Raw genomic sequence first — 18,104 nt, 5'->3', positions numbered from 1 at the left:
TTTTGGCCCTCTTGAAAAATGTACCGCTATTAAACACATGCATAAAAACAAACAACTATACTTAGGCATTAGAAAGAGTGAACGAACAAGAATATGATGGTATTAAATCACAAATAAGTGGAATCTTCAGGGTAAACACTTGCAAAACAGGCCCAACTACTCCATATTAATGATCTGTGAAATATTATAGCCACCAGCCTCTAACACCTTCCTAAACTCTGTGGGATAAACTTCAGAGGCAAGTCTGTTTGCACCTATAGACTTATGGTACCAAGCACACATGACACACGCACCTTCATGAACCAACTCTTGTCGGCTGTGACTGGAGGTGGATTTTCAGTTTTTATTTCTCATTACTTTTGCCCACACCTTACATGCTTTGAATCGAATAACATTGCTATCCACTGGCTTATCTGCCTCAAACTGCCCAAGCATGTATTTTAACACAAACTTTTTAGTCTTCATCAGCACTTGATGCACTACATATGGTTTTGCAGAGCGAGTTGGATGGCCTTGAGGATCTTGTCTTTAATTTTCTTTACAGTTCTGACAGTGGACTAGTTCACACGCATAGCATTAGCCATGTCCACCACTCTCTCCTTAGCATCACAACTTTGTAAAATTTCATGCCCCCTTTTCCAGACTCAGGGATGCTCTTTTTACCTTTAACACTAAATGCAGAGGACACTAGGTCTCTGGCAGCCATGTTTTCACTGGTTTTACAATGCCCCACAAACACAGCGGGTCGATTACGTGGTACAGTATTAGACTGTGAATGTGAGTCAAGGACACAAGATCAATGGTTGGGCACTGGGGACGATAGATGAAGAGAACACTCAGTTTGCAGGCACCATGGCCATAACTTTGGCATCATGTCACTAACACATCACCACACAGGTGTTTTGAAAGTTGGTAGGGATGAATTAAATATTTGTCATTTATTTTAAAGCTGGTAGGGATGAATTAAATATTAGTAATTTATTTTGCTATGGTGCTGATCACCACGCAAAATGGGCTAGGGTAGAGGTCAATAGTTCTGCATTAAATTCCTTTCACACAGTTGGAGGCTACAGAAAACAAGGGTCTACTGTATTATAATGATAAGAGCTGATAAAGTACTGACAGGTCACTACAATTACTGCCATGCTGAAAATAAAAAAAATACTGTATTTCAAAACAAACCTTGAAATATATCCCATAACATTAAAATTACATCTATATAGAACATACAAGTCAAATGCCATTCTATCTTACCATTATTTTCAGAGTCTGATTCTGTGCCTTTTTGTAGACCAAGGAGGGAACCTCGTTTAGTACGTACACTTGACGACCTTGTTATATGTTTCCTTGGTGCATCCTCTTCCTCCTCATCCTCTTCCTCCTCCTCTTCTTCTTCTTCTTCTTCTTCCTTTTCACTCTCAGTACTCGCTGGGGTAGTTTTTGTCTGAGATTTGCGTCTGACTATCTGTTGGATAACTGGTTTCTCTGAGAGAGACTTGGCTGATGCTGATGTGTCAGTGGAACTGTCACTATCACTCTCTGCTGGAAAAATCAGAAATACTGAACTATAAAGCAATACCTGGTAGTTTTTACAACACATTATTAAAGTCACTTTTATATACGGCATACCACGTTGAGTACACCGCTTCCCATCCGATCAGCGAAGTTAAGCTACATTGGGTCTGGTTAGTACTTGGATGGGTGACCGCCTGGGAACACCAGATGCTGTTGGCATAACGTTCTCCCTACGTGTCAAGTGGGGTTGGTGGAGGATTAGTGCCCCTCCCTGTAAAACAATTAACTCTAAGCCCTTGGCCACCCTGTTTGGGATACATGGCGTCTGGCAATGAATGAATGAATGAAAATACCTTAATAGTTAATTACAAAACCAGAATGCCAATCATAAGGAAAAGAAACAGGAAGCTATGGGAGAAAATATGCAGAGGCACCATATGTTGTACACACATTCAATAAACCCTCTTTATAACAAACCTCAGTTTACTGAATCTCAGCTTCAACATACTCTTTGGGGCAAACAAACAATCTCTGCATATCTAAAAGACTAGGTACCAGTAGTGTACACTATATATTATGGTTGATTCATAAGACCAATTAACTAACCAGGTAACAGCCTGACCTGAGTTGTACAATAATATACAGTATTGAACCAAGAGAAATTTACAACACATGAACACTGAAGGTACAATATTATATTTAACAAATTACAGTGGAAATATATATATATACTAGTATATATATATATATATATATATATATATATATATATATATATATATATATATACAGTATAGCTAAACTGGATAAATAAATTAAACTGGCCATCAAACACAGGACTTAACAAACTTTCAGATATAAGAACTGTTCCCCAAAGTTAGCATGTTCCACAGATGGTTTCCTGTATTTGTTAAATGAATGAGACACTGACAAAAAAGAAATGGTAAGACTGTCCTGGAGCAATGGCATGATGCTACATGAGAGGTTGCTGCTACTGTCGTTGCCCTATGCTTATCTAGATGTTAACCTGATGGTTATCAGCAATAAATAAGGCACTAGCAACTCACCGGAAGAAGCTGAAGAGGAGTTTGTGGATGATTCTGAAGATCGCTCAGTTGCTTTCTCTGGGATTTTGGGTGGCGCTCCCTTCCTTGGTTGAGTATTTGCAACTTTCTGGGTAGAAGCTGCTGTTTTTGGCTGTGCTTTAGGCTGTGGCTTGGGATGGGGTTTGGACTGGGGACCCTTCTTTCCAACTGGCCTCTTGCTGTCCCCATCTGAGTCAGTACTATTATCTGGAGAAAATATAGACTTCTTCTTGGAGGCTTTGTCTGTAGATGCCGATGCTGATGCTGCTCCCCCACTCCCTGCCACATTAAAAATAAAAACTGTACTTGTAATATATGCTTACCATTCAACTTTCATGGAAAATAACAGGTCTGATGACAAAATCTGAGAGCACTAAAGTTTTATAATATGTGGTATAATTCAACATCAAAGCTAAAATATTTCAATCTGTACATAAAATCTATATCAATGGTAAAATATTGTTGTCATCTATCCATCATCCAATCCTACGTTGCCCCATGAGGAGCGTAGGAGCCCGGGGCTAGGCAGTTGGTTCTAACATTTAAGATGAGAGTGACCAACTTCACTCATCCCTAAGACACCCGAGAGCAGCACTACATTGAGTGAGTGGATGGTGAGTGCCCCCACCTACCATAAAAAATATTGTTGTCTGTACATAAAAACTTCAATTGTATACTCAGTAAACAAAATGTAGCCAAGGAAAGTAATGATGGTCAGTAATGAAGGGCAAGTTAAAAAAAAAAAAAAAAAAAAAAAAAAAAAAAAAAACAGGGCAAGCAGATTTCAGATGTCACTAGCCCACATCAATATGATCTATACCGGACACTGTACCGAGTACATCCCTCCCACACCACCAACATACCAACAGTCTTTTTATTTGGAGTAGGCTTCTTTTGTTGAGTAGTATTTCCTGCTCCACCACCCTTCTGTGTGAGTGCTTTACTAGGTGGTTTCTGTGTGGTGGCCTGATTTGGTCTAGCAGCTGGCTTTGGTCCATTCTTTCGGTGTGCGGTGGTGACAGCAGTGGCAGGAACTGTCTTGGGGACAGTGGTGGCCGAAGTTTTGGGACCGCGCTTGTTGCTTGGTGCTGCAGCTGCCTCGGGTTCAGATTCAGATGATCCTCTGGGGATATTATAATGGAAATTAAGTGAACATTATATGAAGTTAATCCTCATGTCAATTTTTTTTTATTACTGTATTAAGGTACTGATGAATTTACACCTATTCTTCGCTTACGGTTACCTACTCATGATTATTTATAAAGTACTCTTTGGGTCAGTATTTTTGTGTGTGTGTGTGTGTGTGTGTGTGTGTGTGTGTGTGTGTGTGTATGTGTTAAATGTTCTACCATGAATCATTACCAAGTGTCATTTAAATATGCTTCACTTAAAATGGCATTCTGCCTCCACATGTCCTACGCTGTAAGTAAAAACTGACTGGACCAGAAACCTGAGTTTCATCAATCAAAATAGGACTTAAACTAAAATAAAAACCTCTGCTTTCTATGACACGATAAACACAAGGATGAAGTCAAAGTGAATGACAGTGCTGTAATATGTGAGGTTACATAATGTTGAGGGTCTGGTAGTAAAGTGTTATATCATTTACTATTATTTCAGCTTTCCTACACTCAATCCATATACATAAGCAAAACAGCGAATACTAAGCCAATACAGAAAAAAGAAGAAGAAAAATACTGGTCAATTGTACTGGACTTTCAACCCAACAGCAATATAAAACAAACAGCTGTGCACTCACAGTTCTATTGTATTCAATGTAAAATGGTGCTGGAGAAAGATGCATTCATGAAATGACACCAATATACAGTAACTGGGCAGCATAGTGTCCAGTTACCCATATATTCCTCAACCCTTCTCCCTATCCCCCCACAGGCAGAATGATGGACTGCAGGAAAAAATCTGTTTCAGCTTTCAGCTCACTGAGTTTACATTCAGATGAACCAGGGACCACGTCAACAATACAGCATAATGATTCAGCATCATTCAATTAAAATATCTAAAAAATATGGGCAACAATACTAATGCAACACTTTTTGTGATAAATCCAGGATATACATATGGTATGAATACTGGATATGAAAGTGTGACATATGCAACAGTGCACAGCAGTCCTGTACTCTTCAACTGGTTAGTAGGGTTACCAGCTTCGAAGTTTTATAGCTAAATCTAAGTATATTACATACACAGATTACTTGAATAATTAATTAGCTCACCCAACTTTTTAAATGAATTATTCAGTAGCTCATGTGTTCTAGTACACATATCTTGTAAATAACTATGGTACCAAAGGTAATACTAATACAATTGCTCAATTGAACATTCATACCGATTCAGTGTTAGGAGAAATCATACCCTAAAACTTTGGTTCCTCACCAAGCCTTTGGGCATATTTTGGTTTGAGTTATGTGAATCTCAAAGGTGTTCAGCCATATCCAAGTCTGCGCCAGCATAATGCTACTAACTGCAACAACATATTTCTATGAGTTCAGGTTTTCATCAATAAACCACTACCTCTGTATTCTCATATTCTCTCATATGTACTCAGTTTTGCTTAAATGATGGTCTCTCATACCACACACTCTTTAATAACCCCAACACCCCTTCTTCCTTCTCTATGGCGTATTTTTAGTCCCTAGTTCCGTCAGGTCATATATCCACCCCAATCCTAAAACAAGCTACTTCCTCCAAAGCTTTCTGAACCAGTCTTCCTCTTATATCACTAGTCTGCCTCCCTATGCATCTCACCACATCGCTTTTCTTACATTCACTCTCAATTTTCTCCTCTAACTAGCAATTCCAAAATTAAGAACCAAGTGCCTAATTTTACCTTGAGAATCTGCAACCAGATGTGTGTCACCTGCATTCAAAAACTGGCTTACTTCCCAGTTCTCCAATCTCCCTCAATCCCTTAAACTTCATTCTCTTCCCAACAGACTTACATCTACATTACATCAACATGTCCATGTTTTTGCATACTTCAATCAATCAATCAGTATTATAATTAATTTTTTTGGTTTGGCACCCATCTTTTAACTTAACAGTCAACAGAATAACTATCTATCGGTTGTATGGAAAGTACATCTTTAAAAAAAAAAAAAAAAAAAAAAAAAAAAAAAAAATGAAGAAGAAGAAGAAGACATCAAGTCTGGGAGGGGCAACAAGGTTTCCTGTGACTTCAATTTTCTTCTGGCTCTTTTCAATTGATATGATGTTTATAGTTCTCAATGTTTGTTGACTTCTCTTTCCTTGTGTTATGGATCCTATCTCATCCTATCATCAGGTGGGAAAAAAGGTTATGATGCTGATGTTGCTGATAATAACTATTTTGGTTTCCTTAACTTCCATAGCTCACATTCTCAGTCATCTTGGTGTGCCACACCAATGTCATCTTTGGCATTCAAATACAGTAGTAATTTTTTGTTCCCTCTAAGCAAGACATATCCTATTCTTTCCTCAAAGCTATATCATCTACTACAGAGACATTCTCAATTGCTCTATTGTCATTTGGTCTTTTTACTTTACAATTTGTCTGCTCTGTTATATCATTATTCTCAATCTTGTCTGTTTTTTACAGTCATAATATGACTAATAGCATATCCACTCCACCTCTATTTATATTTATGGCACATCAATATAGAATCTCATGTCAACACACGACATGAATGCTAGCAATTCCTCATATAGTTTTAGTAGACTCTCTCTTCTCAACTGTCCATTCTAAATCAGGAGTTTCAGAGTACGAGGCACTACACATTTTCTCTCTTTTTTATCATTCTATAACATTTCAAATGCTTCTCCATTCACCGGCACATTATATATTACATCCCCCTTAACCCTGAAGTCATTACTTGGATTCTCATTTAAAACCACTCTGATGCATCAAGGCATACAGGCATATGCATTATTATGAATAAATCTGGAAAGATGCACTTCACTAGATGCAAACAAAAAAGCAGCATCTGAAACAATGAACAAGTCATTACCATTATACCTGATTTGGAACAGAGGATGTCCAAGGCTATGCAACTACAGTCCAGAGCATTTAAATAATATGAAAATTATTGATGTCCCATTAGCTTTTTACATGACAGAAAAATCCTCAATAACCTCTTGAACTTCAAGCATTGTGCATTAGACACAGGTGTTTCTAACCAGGTTCTCTACCACTAGATCACCAGGCTCACTTCTGGTCCCTAGGCTTCATTCTACTGCTATATCCACTACAAATACTGTACATAAGACATGAAACTTCCTCCAAGTTTCCTCAAACTATTTTTTTCTCTCTCCCTCATGTAACTGTAATGAACAGCCATGTAAAGAAAAAAAAAAAAAAAAAAAAAATTCTCTTCTCCCTACAAGCACCATAAGAGATCACCTTTCTCATATCCACTCATTTTATTGTTCTCATTCCCTAATAAAACAGCCACCAGCTACTTTCTGTATACTGTATATAAAACCTTTCAGATTACAAATTGCTGGAGTTTAAATACATCAGTCACACTTCCTGGTAATGCAAAAGAAGTGCTAAAAAAAAAAAAAAAAAAAAAAAAAAAAAAAACATGCCAGCAACATATACCACACTACCCACAAATTGACGAGTGCAAATATTATCATATTAGTGCATAATTACATTCTCACCATGGTGTTTTAAGCAAACTTACCCTTGAAACTTATGACATAAACTGTGGTCACAAATAAATCATTTTGGAACACGACTATGTAAAACAGGTACATAACATTTGGCAAAAGTGAAAATACTGTACAGTACTAACACAAAGTTATACATACTAATACACACTCCAATGAATAAGCAATGGATTCCTAGTTCCTACCTTCAGATCTGTGCCTCTTGTAAGAAAACCAAGTTGGGTACTGTACAGCATACTGAACATAATATTACATTACATTAAATGCAGACATGCTGCAGTCATGAAGAACATGTAAACAATCAGTCAAAGAAAAAAGTAATATGAATCTCAACCATTATACTGTTTCTTGTCAACATTTACTTTGAACATGAAACAAGAATGACATATCTACAAAAGAAGCACAATGACTTACTACCAAGGCAAATTGTGAAAACAAAGTCTGAAAAATACAGACATCCACTGCATCTAATTCATACAGAACATTATACTGTACTATGATTTACTGTATAAACTTTGCCCAGTCCTCAATAAAACCTTGTAAAATATTGCACTGTAACAATACTGTATTATACCTTATCCTTAGTGAAAAGTCATAGTTAGCAAAAAAGCAAAATTGTTAATGATAGTCTAAAAAAAAAAGTAGTCATTGCTGATACTTAATTATTACAAGCTATCAAAATACTGTTTGGGAAGATGATAAAGTATATGTAAAGTAGTGGATACAATTGAAGTTTAAGAAAGAAAAGTGATTGTGTACATGTGTGGTGTAACAGCAAGATTCAAGTGGGTAAATGGTGGGGTACGGAAGGGAAGTGGGGAGGGAAACAAGTGGGAAGGGAGGGCAGGTGGGAGAGCTGGATAATATATTTTAGTGTTGGGGAGGACAGAGGTTGAAGTAGGTGAGGTGAGGGAGACCCCCTGGGTACCTGGTCTGGGGGCGGGTCTGGGGGGGGTTGGCAGGAGGGAGTTCCCTCCCCCCTTTAGGAGCCTGAGTAGGGGGAGGAGGCTTCTGGGGGGAATCCTGGTCAGTGGAAGCAGCACGGGAGCCATCTCGGCTTCTGCAATACATGCAGGTGAGGAGTTATCAGGGTGAAGCTGAAAACAAAGACACCAGCGGGACATCATGCTCTCACCGCCTGGTTCAGCCTTTTTCACAACACAACAATCGTGCACATAGAAAAACAAGCGGCACAAATACAGTAAACAAAAATCAAAATTAAATGCCATTAGGACTAAAATAATAAAATGCTAGTGTAACAACAAACTGTGCCATTGGTGCAGGTGTCATTCCGTCAGCTAGCTCTATAACAACAAACCAGAATGACGTGTTTCAGCTATTTTAAGAAACTGACAGAAATAGGTAATTTATCTTGAAATAAAATATTTGCATCTTGTAATCAAGTGACTGATGTGAGATCAATATGATCAAATGTAGTGTCATTTTACTGTACCAGTGCTTCGCCTTTGTAACAGTATAAGCTACACATAGATATGACTCTCACACATACAGTATGTCCTAGACATAAGTTATCTTTCACACATTCATTTTGTCACTTTATTATGACCAAACTAAATAAGCAAAAATTTCCTATCAAAGTTTCAGTGCTACCTGTAAAGCTGAACTGCCAGTTTCCCCCAGTTTATGAAATCCAGTTGTAAGGAAAAAGTTGTAATACTTTAAAAATACATCCTTGACTTACACTGAGGACTTTCTGTACAATAACTAATGAGTGTGTTCCACGAGTCTGGTTTAATGTACTGGTTCTCTGTATTCTAGGCACAGTATCCTATATTGTACAATATGAACTATAAACTACAGAATACAGCACACATTCAGTATCTTAAAATAAATTATTCAAATATTTTTGCTGAGTTATGCTAAAGTATGACTGATCTTCAGTAAAGTAGTTTTCCTCAAACAGAAATTATTCAACTTTCTGTTAGAAAAATAATAAATTACTGTTTATATGGTAGTCTTACTGGACATGTCAAAATACTAAATACTAAAATGTATTAAACAAGAGAGTTTGCTGTGTGATGGTCTTGTACCTGAGGTGTTCAAAACTGAAGGCATAGGTAAAAAGTCTTAGATACATTATTTGTTTTATGAGCATAATTCCAATTATATTGCACAAAATCTAAAAAATATACAAAATATTAGGGGCAGTTGTGCCAATGGTCTTTAAAGGACAATTCCGGCACTTCTGGATTTTATTCTTGCAAATACCAGATTATCTTATTCAGCTGCAGGAAGCATTCAGTCCTTAATGGCTTAAAATCTACCTTCCCATTCCCATTCATTAGATAACTCTAGAAATAAAAAGAAGAGAGATGGTTAATATCAGAAAAATATTGTGTTATACTGCACACTGTATTTAGCTGAACATTTTATACTCTTGAACATCAGCATGATCTATCAGATCTTAGTGTTACTTAACATTAATATCAGTACAGGTACAGTATAAAAGAAATATATATATATGTAGGCTACCAGTGAGTGCAACAGTAACTTTATGTGATGCATACTGTAATAGCAGCCTACATAATATATCATCCAATGTGGTACTGTAATTTACAGGTATATTACAATGTTCATGAAATGAAAAATAATAGTCTAGCAATCACACATATGGCTGAGGCTTTGCCTTAGGCCTCAAGGACAAGGTTAAGACTTTTAGAAAACCACAAGCTTGAGGTCAAAGTCAAGGCCAACCTCTGAGAGTCTTTCTAAGGGAGGCCTCTTGAGGCCGAAGCAAAAATATGTATCATATTTTAAAATTTTACATCCATGTTATTGGAAAATTTAACAGATTAATACCATGACATAGTGCATGTGCTACTTTCCTTTAAATATAGCAAAAATGTCTTATGGGAATTTTATTTCCCAATAATAAAAATAGGCTAAGCTTCAGATACCATACTGTTCTGAAAAATGTAATCTTAGATAAAGCAAGGTAAGCAAGGACAAATCAGGGACAGAGCCAGGTAGTCAAGACATGAGAGAAGAAGAGAGAGAGTACATGAAACAAGGTACATGGAGCTCATCCATTAAAGAGGGATGGATAGTCAGGTACATCTGTAAATGTATACTTACTGATGTTAGTTATATTTACTTGTTCCATGATTTTAAACTGCTTGAATAACAGAACCCTAATATGGTATATTTATATATGGTATGGCATCAGAGTGAAGACAGCACATAAGTAAGGGGAAAGTGTGAACTGCCAAAGAAAGTAAAGAAGGGAAGAATATGGACCAAGTGTGAAATAATACAAAGGTACTGTACAGGGAAGCAACACAGGGAGGAGTGACAAGAAGGGGGGGGGGGGAAGGACTAGGAGTTGGAAATTCTGTGAACAGATGGAACAGAAAACAATATTGATGGAATCTGGGATGGTAAAGGAAATGTAAGCTGATGGTAGCGTAAGAAATAAAGAGTGGAAAGAAGCAGACAAAGGATGGATAGAGATTGTTGGGAGGGGAGGAAAATATGCAGTGGTGGAGAGAGAGAGAGAGAGAGAGAGAGGAAGTAACAAAGTATTAAGTCAGGTGACTATGGCCACATGACACTACTTCTCTTTCATTCTTGCTACTCCAGTCATACAAATTTAATCCATTTCATTACACAGGCTTATTTTCAAAAGCTTTTATCTGTTGTGAAACTCTGTTTTTCATATATCCTATGTCAGAACTACACTGTCAAGCTACACTGTGTAAATGGTCATATATTTTGTTCTGCTACCTAGAGTTCTACTTTCATGTTTTCTGTCTACCTTTTCCCCTGCCTCCATACTGATCACACCACACATGCACTTTCATTGGTGACACATTCCTTCTCTCAAATTTCCTAAACATAACTACCACCTTTTCCATCACAGTCATTTAGAGGCAACTGTTCCAAGGCTTAGAATGATGATGATGATGATGATGATGATAAAGATGGCAAAGATGATAATAATAATGATGAAGATGTTTATCTTGATTTTATGGAGTGATTCTAGGTGGGGGTACCCACCATCCACTCACTAAGTTCTAACTGTATTCTAAGTGATACATCAAATGATTTTTTGTTGCCTAAGATACTATTCAAACTACTATGCTAGGTAGTACCCATACAACCAAGTGGATGCCTGATGGTTTACTTGGCTAAAAGAGGTCCACATGGATGTGGCCCATAAGGTATTACATTCAAGGAATGGTTGTGGTTCACTGTTCATACAATACTGTTTGAGGGAAAGCATGTGGTTATTTTCACCTTAATTATCAAGGTTAAAGAAGCTATCACATTAGTACCTGAAATCAGGTTTGTCTGGAAAACAAAAGTACAGTACTGTACTTGCAATTTCGTTAAGGATCACCTCTCAAGTGCGTTTTGCTGAGGTAAAGCTTGGCAGACTGTGGCCAAGATTCCTGGGATTTCTGCCTGAGAAACCATGGAAACCAGGTACATTGTTTACAGTGGAACACGATACAGTACACTTCTTCCTCTCTACTGAGTCTGAGTGAGTGTCATCACTTGTCTGATGGTCGGCGGCTGTTGGTCCAAGGTACATTTGGGCTGATATACGCCAGGAGATCTCAACTGAGAAGCATAAGCATATGGTTTATTTCATTCTTCAGTATCTGAAAACTTTATACGGTTGACTGCACATACAAGCATGTTGGAGTCTTTATAAACGATATGTAGTTCTATCACTGAGTACTTTCCTGAGTTAACTACAGGTTTTAAGTGGTGCTTTCTAAACTGCTCAATGCTCCAATCAGTAAAGTAAAATACTGAAGGGTATATATTTTAATTTATTCTACTGTATTTATTTATTTATTTATTTACTGTTTGGCTAATCACCCACCAGATATCTGCACTGGGGAAAACTTATGCTTTATAATATCACAGGTTTGGAGGGACTCCTATATTAGAATATGAGAAGAGAGAATAAGTGCTTGTAGGCAAGCTGGTCCACTCCAGACTGCTTCTACAAAGAAAGGAATAATAAATAAGGCAACTCGTACGTGTGACCTTGAGTGTTACTATTTGCTGGGCCAGGGAACTGGGCTGAAGTCATTGGAGAAGGAGAAGAAGCCTCTCTGTCAACCACTTGAGGCATGAGGCAAGTGTTGTGTGATAAGATCTGTACCTGGTTGCAGGGAACTTGCACCTGGATACAGTACTGTAACAGTGTGATATTATCTTAGGTAACCTAGTCCTGGGTCCCAGTGCTCCTAATTGGGCAATAAAGGGTTAACTGATAGACAGATGGATGACTTAGCACAGCACACCTTCGTTTTACAATGAGGATGCGTTTGAAAAAAATCCATTCCATGACAATTTATCATATATCATCAATTATAATGTGGGTTCAGCGGGGATACCAATTTTAGGTATGGGTCATTAACTCAACAATGTCTAAAAACAAGTTTCCAACTCACCTAAATTGGTAGTTATGAGGTCTGTCCAAAAAATATCCAGCCACTGTGAACAGCTTGAGAAACGGTCGTGCAGCCTTGACGTAACTTGGCAGGCACTCAGAGGGGACTGTGCTGTGCATGCATGACCAGCCACACTCCCGTAGGAAAACTCAGTTGGCCAGCAAACGACACTGAGTGAGTGTGGGAACTATGTGACCGTTGCATTCACAATGACCAAAGGAGTAGATCAGCGAATCTGCATCAAGTTTTCCTACAAACATGACAACTTGTCTGCAGAAACTATTCAAATAATTAAGAAGGCTTTTGGGGATGATTCAATGTGTGAAGCCTTGATAAAATTGTGGAACAGGCACTTCAAAGATGGGTGGGAATCCATTGAAAGTGATCCACATTCTGAAAGGCCTTCAACACGCAGAACACCCAAAAATGTTGAATGCATGTGGGCTGCAATCAATGAAAATCAGCGACTGACAGTGTGAGAATTAGAAGATCTAGGGATTCCACAGACAAGTGATTAAGAGATTTTGACAGAGGATCTTGGCATGAAACATGTGGCGGCAAAATTCGTTCTGTGGCTCCTGTCATGAGAGCAGAAGGAATTTCGTGCTGACGTTGCAGGGGACTTGCTTCAAACTGCTAACAATGATCCACATTTCCTCAAACAGATCGTAACCAGAGATGAGTCGTGGGTCTACGGCTACGACCCTGAAACAAGAGCTCAGTCTTCCAGTCACCTGCATCTCCACATCCCAAGAAGGCGCAGCAAAGTCAAAGCAACGTCAAGGTCATGTTGATAATGTCTTTTGATCATGAAGGTGTTGTTCACCGTGAACACACTCCTCTTGGTCAGACAATAACAAAGGAGTACGAAATCCAAGCTCTTCGCAGACTGAGGGATGCGTTCGTTTCGTTTCGCTCTTGAGGGCTGCAGCATGCTTGCATGCGTCGGCCTTGGTCACCTGCTGGCAGCTCTCCATGCTGCTCAATCTCTGGCAGTTTCCCTATTCAGTCCCTTATCCCTGAGGTCACACTCAATGACCTCATCCCAGGTCTTTTTCGGTCTACCTCTCGCAACCCTACCCCTAACATTAACATTCCTCACTTTCTGCACCCAACTATCATCCCCCATCCTCTCCACATGTCCAAACCACCTCAATCTACCTCTCCTTATCACAACACCAATACACTCCAGTCCCATCCTACCTTTCAACTCTTCCATCGTAAACCTAGCCCTCCCAAGCCTTGCACTCAGGGACGCACTGCACATCCACCTAATCACTGCTGTTTCTGTACGTTTGTGCCTCCGAGCATCCTCTTCCTTTACTGCCCAGGTCTCACTACCATACAGCATTACACTCCTAACTTACGCTGCCTACAAAGATCCCTTAGCATGGAGGAAGAACCCTCTCAATGTCAGGAAGGCAACAGCTCTCTGAACTTCCTCTAATCACTCCTCACTCTAGCCACAGAGATAGCTCCAGCCCCTCCTCCAGCACATAACATGTTTCCCAAATAACAAAACTCTTCCAAACACTTAGGAGACTCACTAGCAAGCTCAATCCTTTCATACCTGGCAATCTCCACATGCTCTCCCTGACATACCACACACATGAAATCAGTGTTATCTTGGAGTCTACCTCTAACACCACTATATCTCTTATGCACTCACTTATCACAAACACTGAACAAGATGGAATTACTTCCCAAGCCCTTGTGGCAAATTGCACATGGCCACTCTCCCTCTTCTTTGACAGTATTGCCACCAGTCCTAGATACCATCACTTATGTTTTATCTGCATTTACTCTTAAGCCCTTCCACTTCCATGTCCTAAAATGCAGTATGAAGAAAATGGCTGTAGCTGTGGGCAAATGGTGACCGGCAGTTTCATCATGACAATGCACCTACCCATTCTTCATGTCTCATGCAGGGTTTTTTGGCAAAACATTGCATCATCCAGGTCTCTCAGTCCCCCTACAGCCCAGATTTGGCTCCCTGCTACTTTTGGTTTTTCCAAAAGCAAAAATTGCCGTTGAAAGGGAGATTTCAGAACTTGGACAAGATTAAGGAGAACATCACGAGGCAGCTGATGGAGATCCCAAAAGAGGACATTGCAGACTGTTTTCAAAAGTGGAAGGGATGCAGAGAGAAGTGTGTGAGGTCCCAAGGGGAGTACTGAACTCTGAAGATCTGAAGGTGACTAAGGTGCCATTGTCCTAGGTAAGCCAAATTTTTTCTTATATCAACTGGCTGGATACTTTCTGGACAGACCTCATATACCTGTACCGTAAACAATACTTGTATACAGTATATATATGAGGTCTGTTCAGAAAGTATCCGACCTTAGGCTTAAGAAAAAAAAAAAATAGCTAACCTGTTGAGCTAGGACACTATCTCCCTCAGTGTAGGCTCCTTCTGACTTGACACACATAGACCAGCGTTCTTTTCACTACCTGAAACGTTTTTCAAAGTCAGTTTTCAGTATCTCCTCAGGTGCTTTATTGCATTTGGCACGATCTCTCCTTTCGGATAAACACTGCCCAAGAATGTTGGAGTGCGTAAATCACAATCCAAACTTTCTGAAGACTGTTACCACTGGAGATGAGACTTGGGTGTATGGGTACGACACAGAAAACAAAGCACAGTCGTCCCAGTGGAAGAATGCAGGGTTGTCTCGGCCAAAAAAAGGCATGCCAGGTCCGCAGCAAGGTGAAATGCACTCTCATGTTCACAATGTTTTTTTTCAACTAACGGTACCATGATGTTGTGCATCATGAAGATGCACCAGAAGGTCAGACTGTCAACAAACATTATTACCTCGATGTTATCCGTCGTCTTCATGACACAGTTTGGCGGAAGAGACCAGACCTTTGGAAAACGGCAAGTTGGAAGCTGTACCATGACAATGCCCCTGCCCCATGCTTTTTTTCGTTTTTAAAGGCTCCAACATGCTCGCATGCGTCGGCCTTGGTCACCTAATGGCAGCTCTCTATGCTGCACAATAAATTGCAGCCTCCCTGTTCAGTCCCTTAACCCTGAGGTCACACTTAATGAACTCAACTGATTCAGAAATTTTTGGCCCAGCACAATCCCACAGGTCCGGCAGGCTCTCTACTCACCAGACATGGATCTGTGTGACTTTTGGTTATTCCCTAAGCTCAAAACCCCACTGAAGGGCTCCCGATTTAAGACATGAGAAGAGATCATGACGAATGCGACAAAGCACCTGCAGGCGATATCGAAAACTGACTTTGAAAAATGTTTCAGGGAGTGAAAAGAATGCTGGTCTACGTGTGACACATCAGAAGGGACCTATTTTGAGAGGGATTAGTGTCCTATCTCAACAAGTTAGCTATTTATTATTTTATAACCAAAGGTCGGATACTTTCTGAACAGACCTCATATATATATGATGTACATTCTTCCAAATAATTAAAGAATACCAATGTAAGACGTATAAAAACCTACTAGGAAAATTCCTAAATCTTTGGATGTGTACTATAGGCTATACCATAATTACAGTATCTGCTAAATAAATGTGATGCATGACTAGAAGGTAATGAACAAATTTAATACAACGCAAAAGCTCTTAAACAGCAAACTCCAGAACTGACGCTGTGTTTGTCAAATCAAGGACTGTTCATTAATTCAGGGATCATCCTAGTGACCACTAACTGGCCACAGTTTCTTTGGATATTATTTTTTAATTACCCCATTAAAAAGAATCAAGGACATTCTAGTGAAAATCAATGATATTCTTATGAATTATTCATCTTGATTTGGTACTTTAATTACAGTACAGTAGTTCACTTATCTGCTGTGATATGAAATATGTATAATAACTACCAAAAACTAGAGCCATGAGATGCTGATAATATACAGTACAGTACGTACAATTTAAGTGGATCAGACCTAGCTCTAGGTAGTTTATACAGGATCTTTCAACTGAGAGGTAAATGAACATGGGTTCTCGACACGCTACATACAGCTTAATATTACATCATCACTAACATTAAAAAACAACAGCCCTGATGACTAAATGTGAACCAAATAAGCAAAATTACCTGGAACCTCCAACAAATAGCCTGAATACTGATAAAAGTGTACAAACTGAGGGAACAAAATAATGCCATGACCAGAGAAAAAAATAAAGCCATGCAAAATTGTACTACAGTGCAACCTTGAACTTCCAAACCTCAAAAGTTTGTATATATCTCAAGTTCAAATACCACAATACTTGAAATCAAGTCTATCTTCATATTTGGTCTGTCAACAGTATGTTTACATGATGTTATAACACAAGGATATTCAGTTAATTTTACTTACTCCAAGAATAACATGGAGTTTATGTAAATATGTATGCATCTGGCACCAGCCAGTCTCCTTTGTTTCGCAACTTACGTAATTAATCACTTGCTGGTAACTCTGCTCATCTCCATCTACACACCTTACTAGCACTTTTAATAAATAACCATAATCTTAGTGTCTCTAACAGGCTTACAGAATAGCAGAATAAACATATATACTGGTACATATACAGTACTGTGTGTGTATATATATATATATATATATATATATATATATACAGTGGAGCCTCTGTGGTACAGTGGTAGAGTGCGCGTTTCGCACGCTGGTGAGTATGGGTTTGCCTCCCGCCAGAGTTGTAAAAACTTTGGGATGCGTTCACCAAGCCACTTGCTACTTTGGCGGACACAAGGGGTGCTGTGGTTTACCCAGTGTCACATTCTAGTATGCATGCACCCAATCGGCTTAAGGTGGGCCAATTACACTTCGTTCACAGACTAACACACATCCAAAGCCACTCCAACACTACAATCACACTCACAAGCACTTCTCACCCTATATACAGTCTCTACCAGATAGCCTAAGCCACTGGGTAGAGATGCACTGGCTGTATTGTCCCTGCTTCAGTAGGGATAGGCCGGTCCCACAGTGGACCTCAACGGCTGATGATGGTGATGATGATAATGATGATGATGATGATATATACAGTATATATATATATATATATATATACTGTACAAGGAAATGCATTTTTAATCATTAAAATTTTAAAATCACATTAACATAGCATACAAGTGGTTGTTAAGTGGTTGTGAAAGAATTACCGTATACTGTATAATGAATACAGCATATAAAGGCAGCCATCAGGAAATCAGTATTAACACGGGTTAAGTATACTGACAGGGAGACCTGTATAGGGTTTATAGAGGTTATACCCTCTGCAGAAGGGTTGGAAGGGTAGTACAGCATTATTCGAAAAATGCACCATCAACTAGGCTTTGGCTGAATCGCCAGTACGGTATAACGAATTAACAGGGGATGATTGTACTATAAGACAAGGATAATTGGAGTAACTTTAGCCCTCTAGCTTGTTATGGTATGTCC

General features: G+C 38.9%; 1 protein-coding gene and 1 pseudogene across 2 annotated transcripts in view; one reads left to right on the top strand and one right to left on the bottom strand.

Annotated features, from left to right (window-relative positions):
* The window catches only part of chm (lysine acetyltransferase chameau), a 61,971-nt gene that overhangs the window by 37,160 nt on the left and 6,707 nt on the right, over positions 1–18,104 (bottom strand). Inside the window, exons 2-5 of one of the 2 annotated variants that reach the window (XM_080277079.1) lie at positions 11,629–11,852; positions 3,464–3,723; positions 2,583–2,879; positions 1,255–1,539 (exon numbers count right to left, since the gene is read on the bottom strand). In XM_080277079.1, coding sequence (XP_080133205.1) covers positions 1,255–1,539; positions 2,583–2,879; positions 3,464–3,723; positions 11,629–11,720 — 934 coding nt within the window. In that variant the 5' untranslated portion in view covers positions 11,721–11,852. The remainder of the gene's footprint in view (positions 1–1,254; positions 1,540–2,582; positions 2,880–3,463; positions 3,724–11,628; positions 11,853–18,104) is intronic. The other variant, XM_080277078.1, reaches the window with a different exon arrangement.
* On the top strand, positions 1,617–1,734 carry LOC145405900 (5S ribosomal RNA; annotated as a pseudogene).

This window comes from Coenobita brevimanus, chromosome 68 (assembly GCF_032717465.1).
Source record: "Coenobita brevimanus isolate Jiangsu-jjx chromosome 68, ASM3271746v2, whole genome shotgun sequence".
Taxonomy (NCBI): Eukaryota; Metazoa; Arthropoda; class Malacostraca; order Decapoda; family Coenobitidae; genus Coenobita; species Coenobita brevimanus.
The sequence above is the reverse complement of the archived record's forward strand: the minus strand, read 5'-3'. Positions and strand labels throughout refer to the sequence as shown.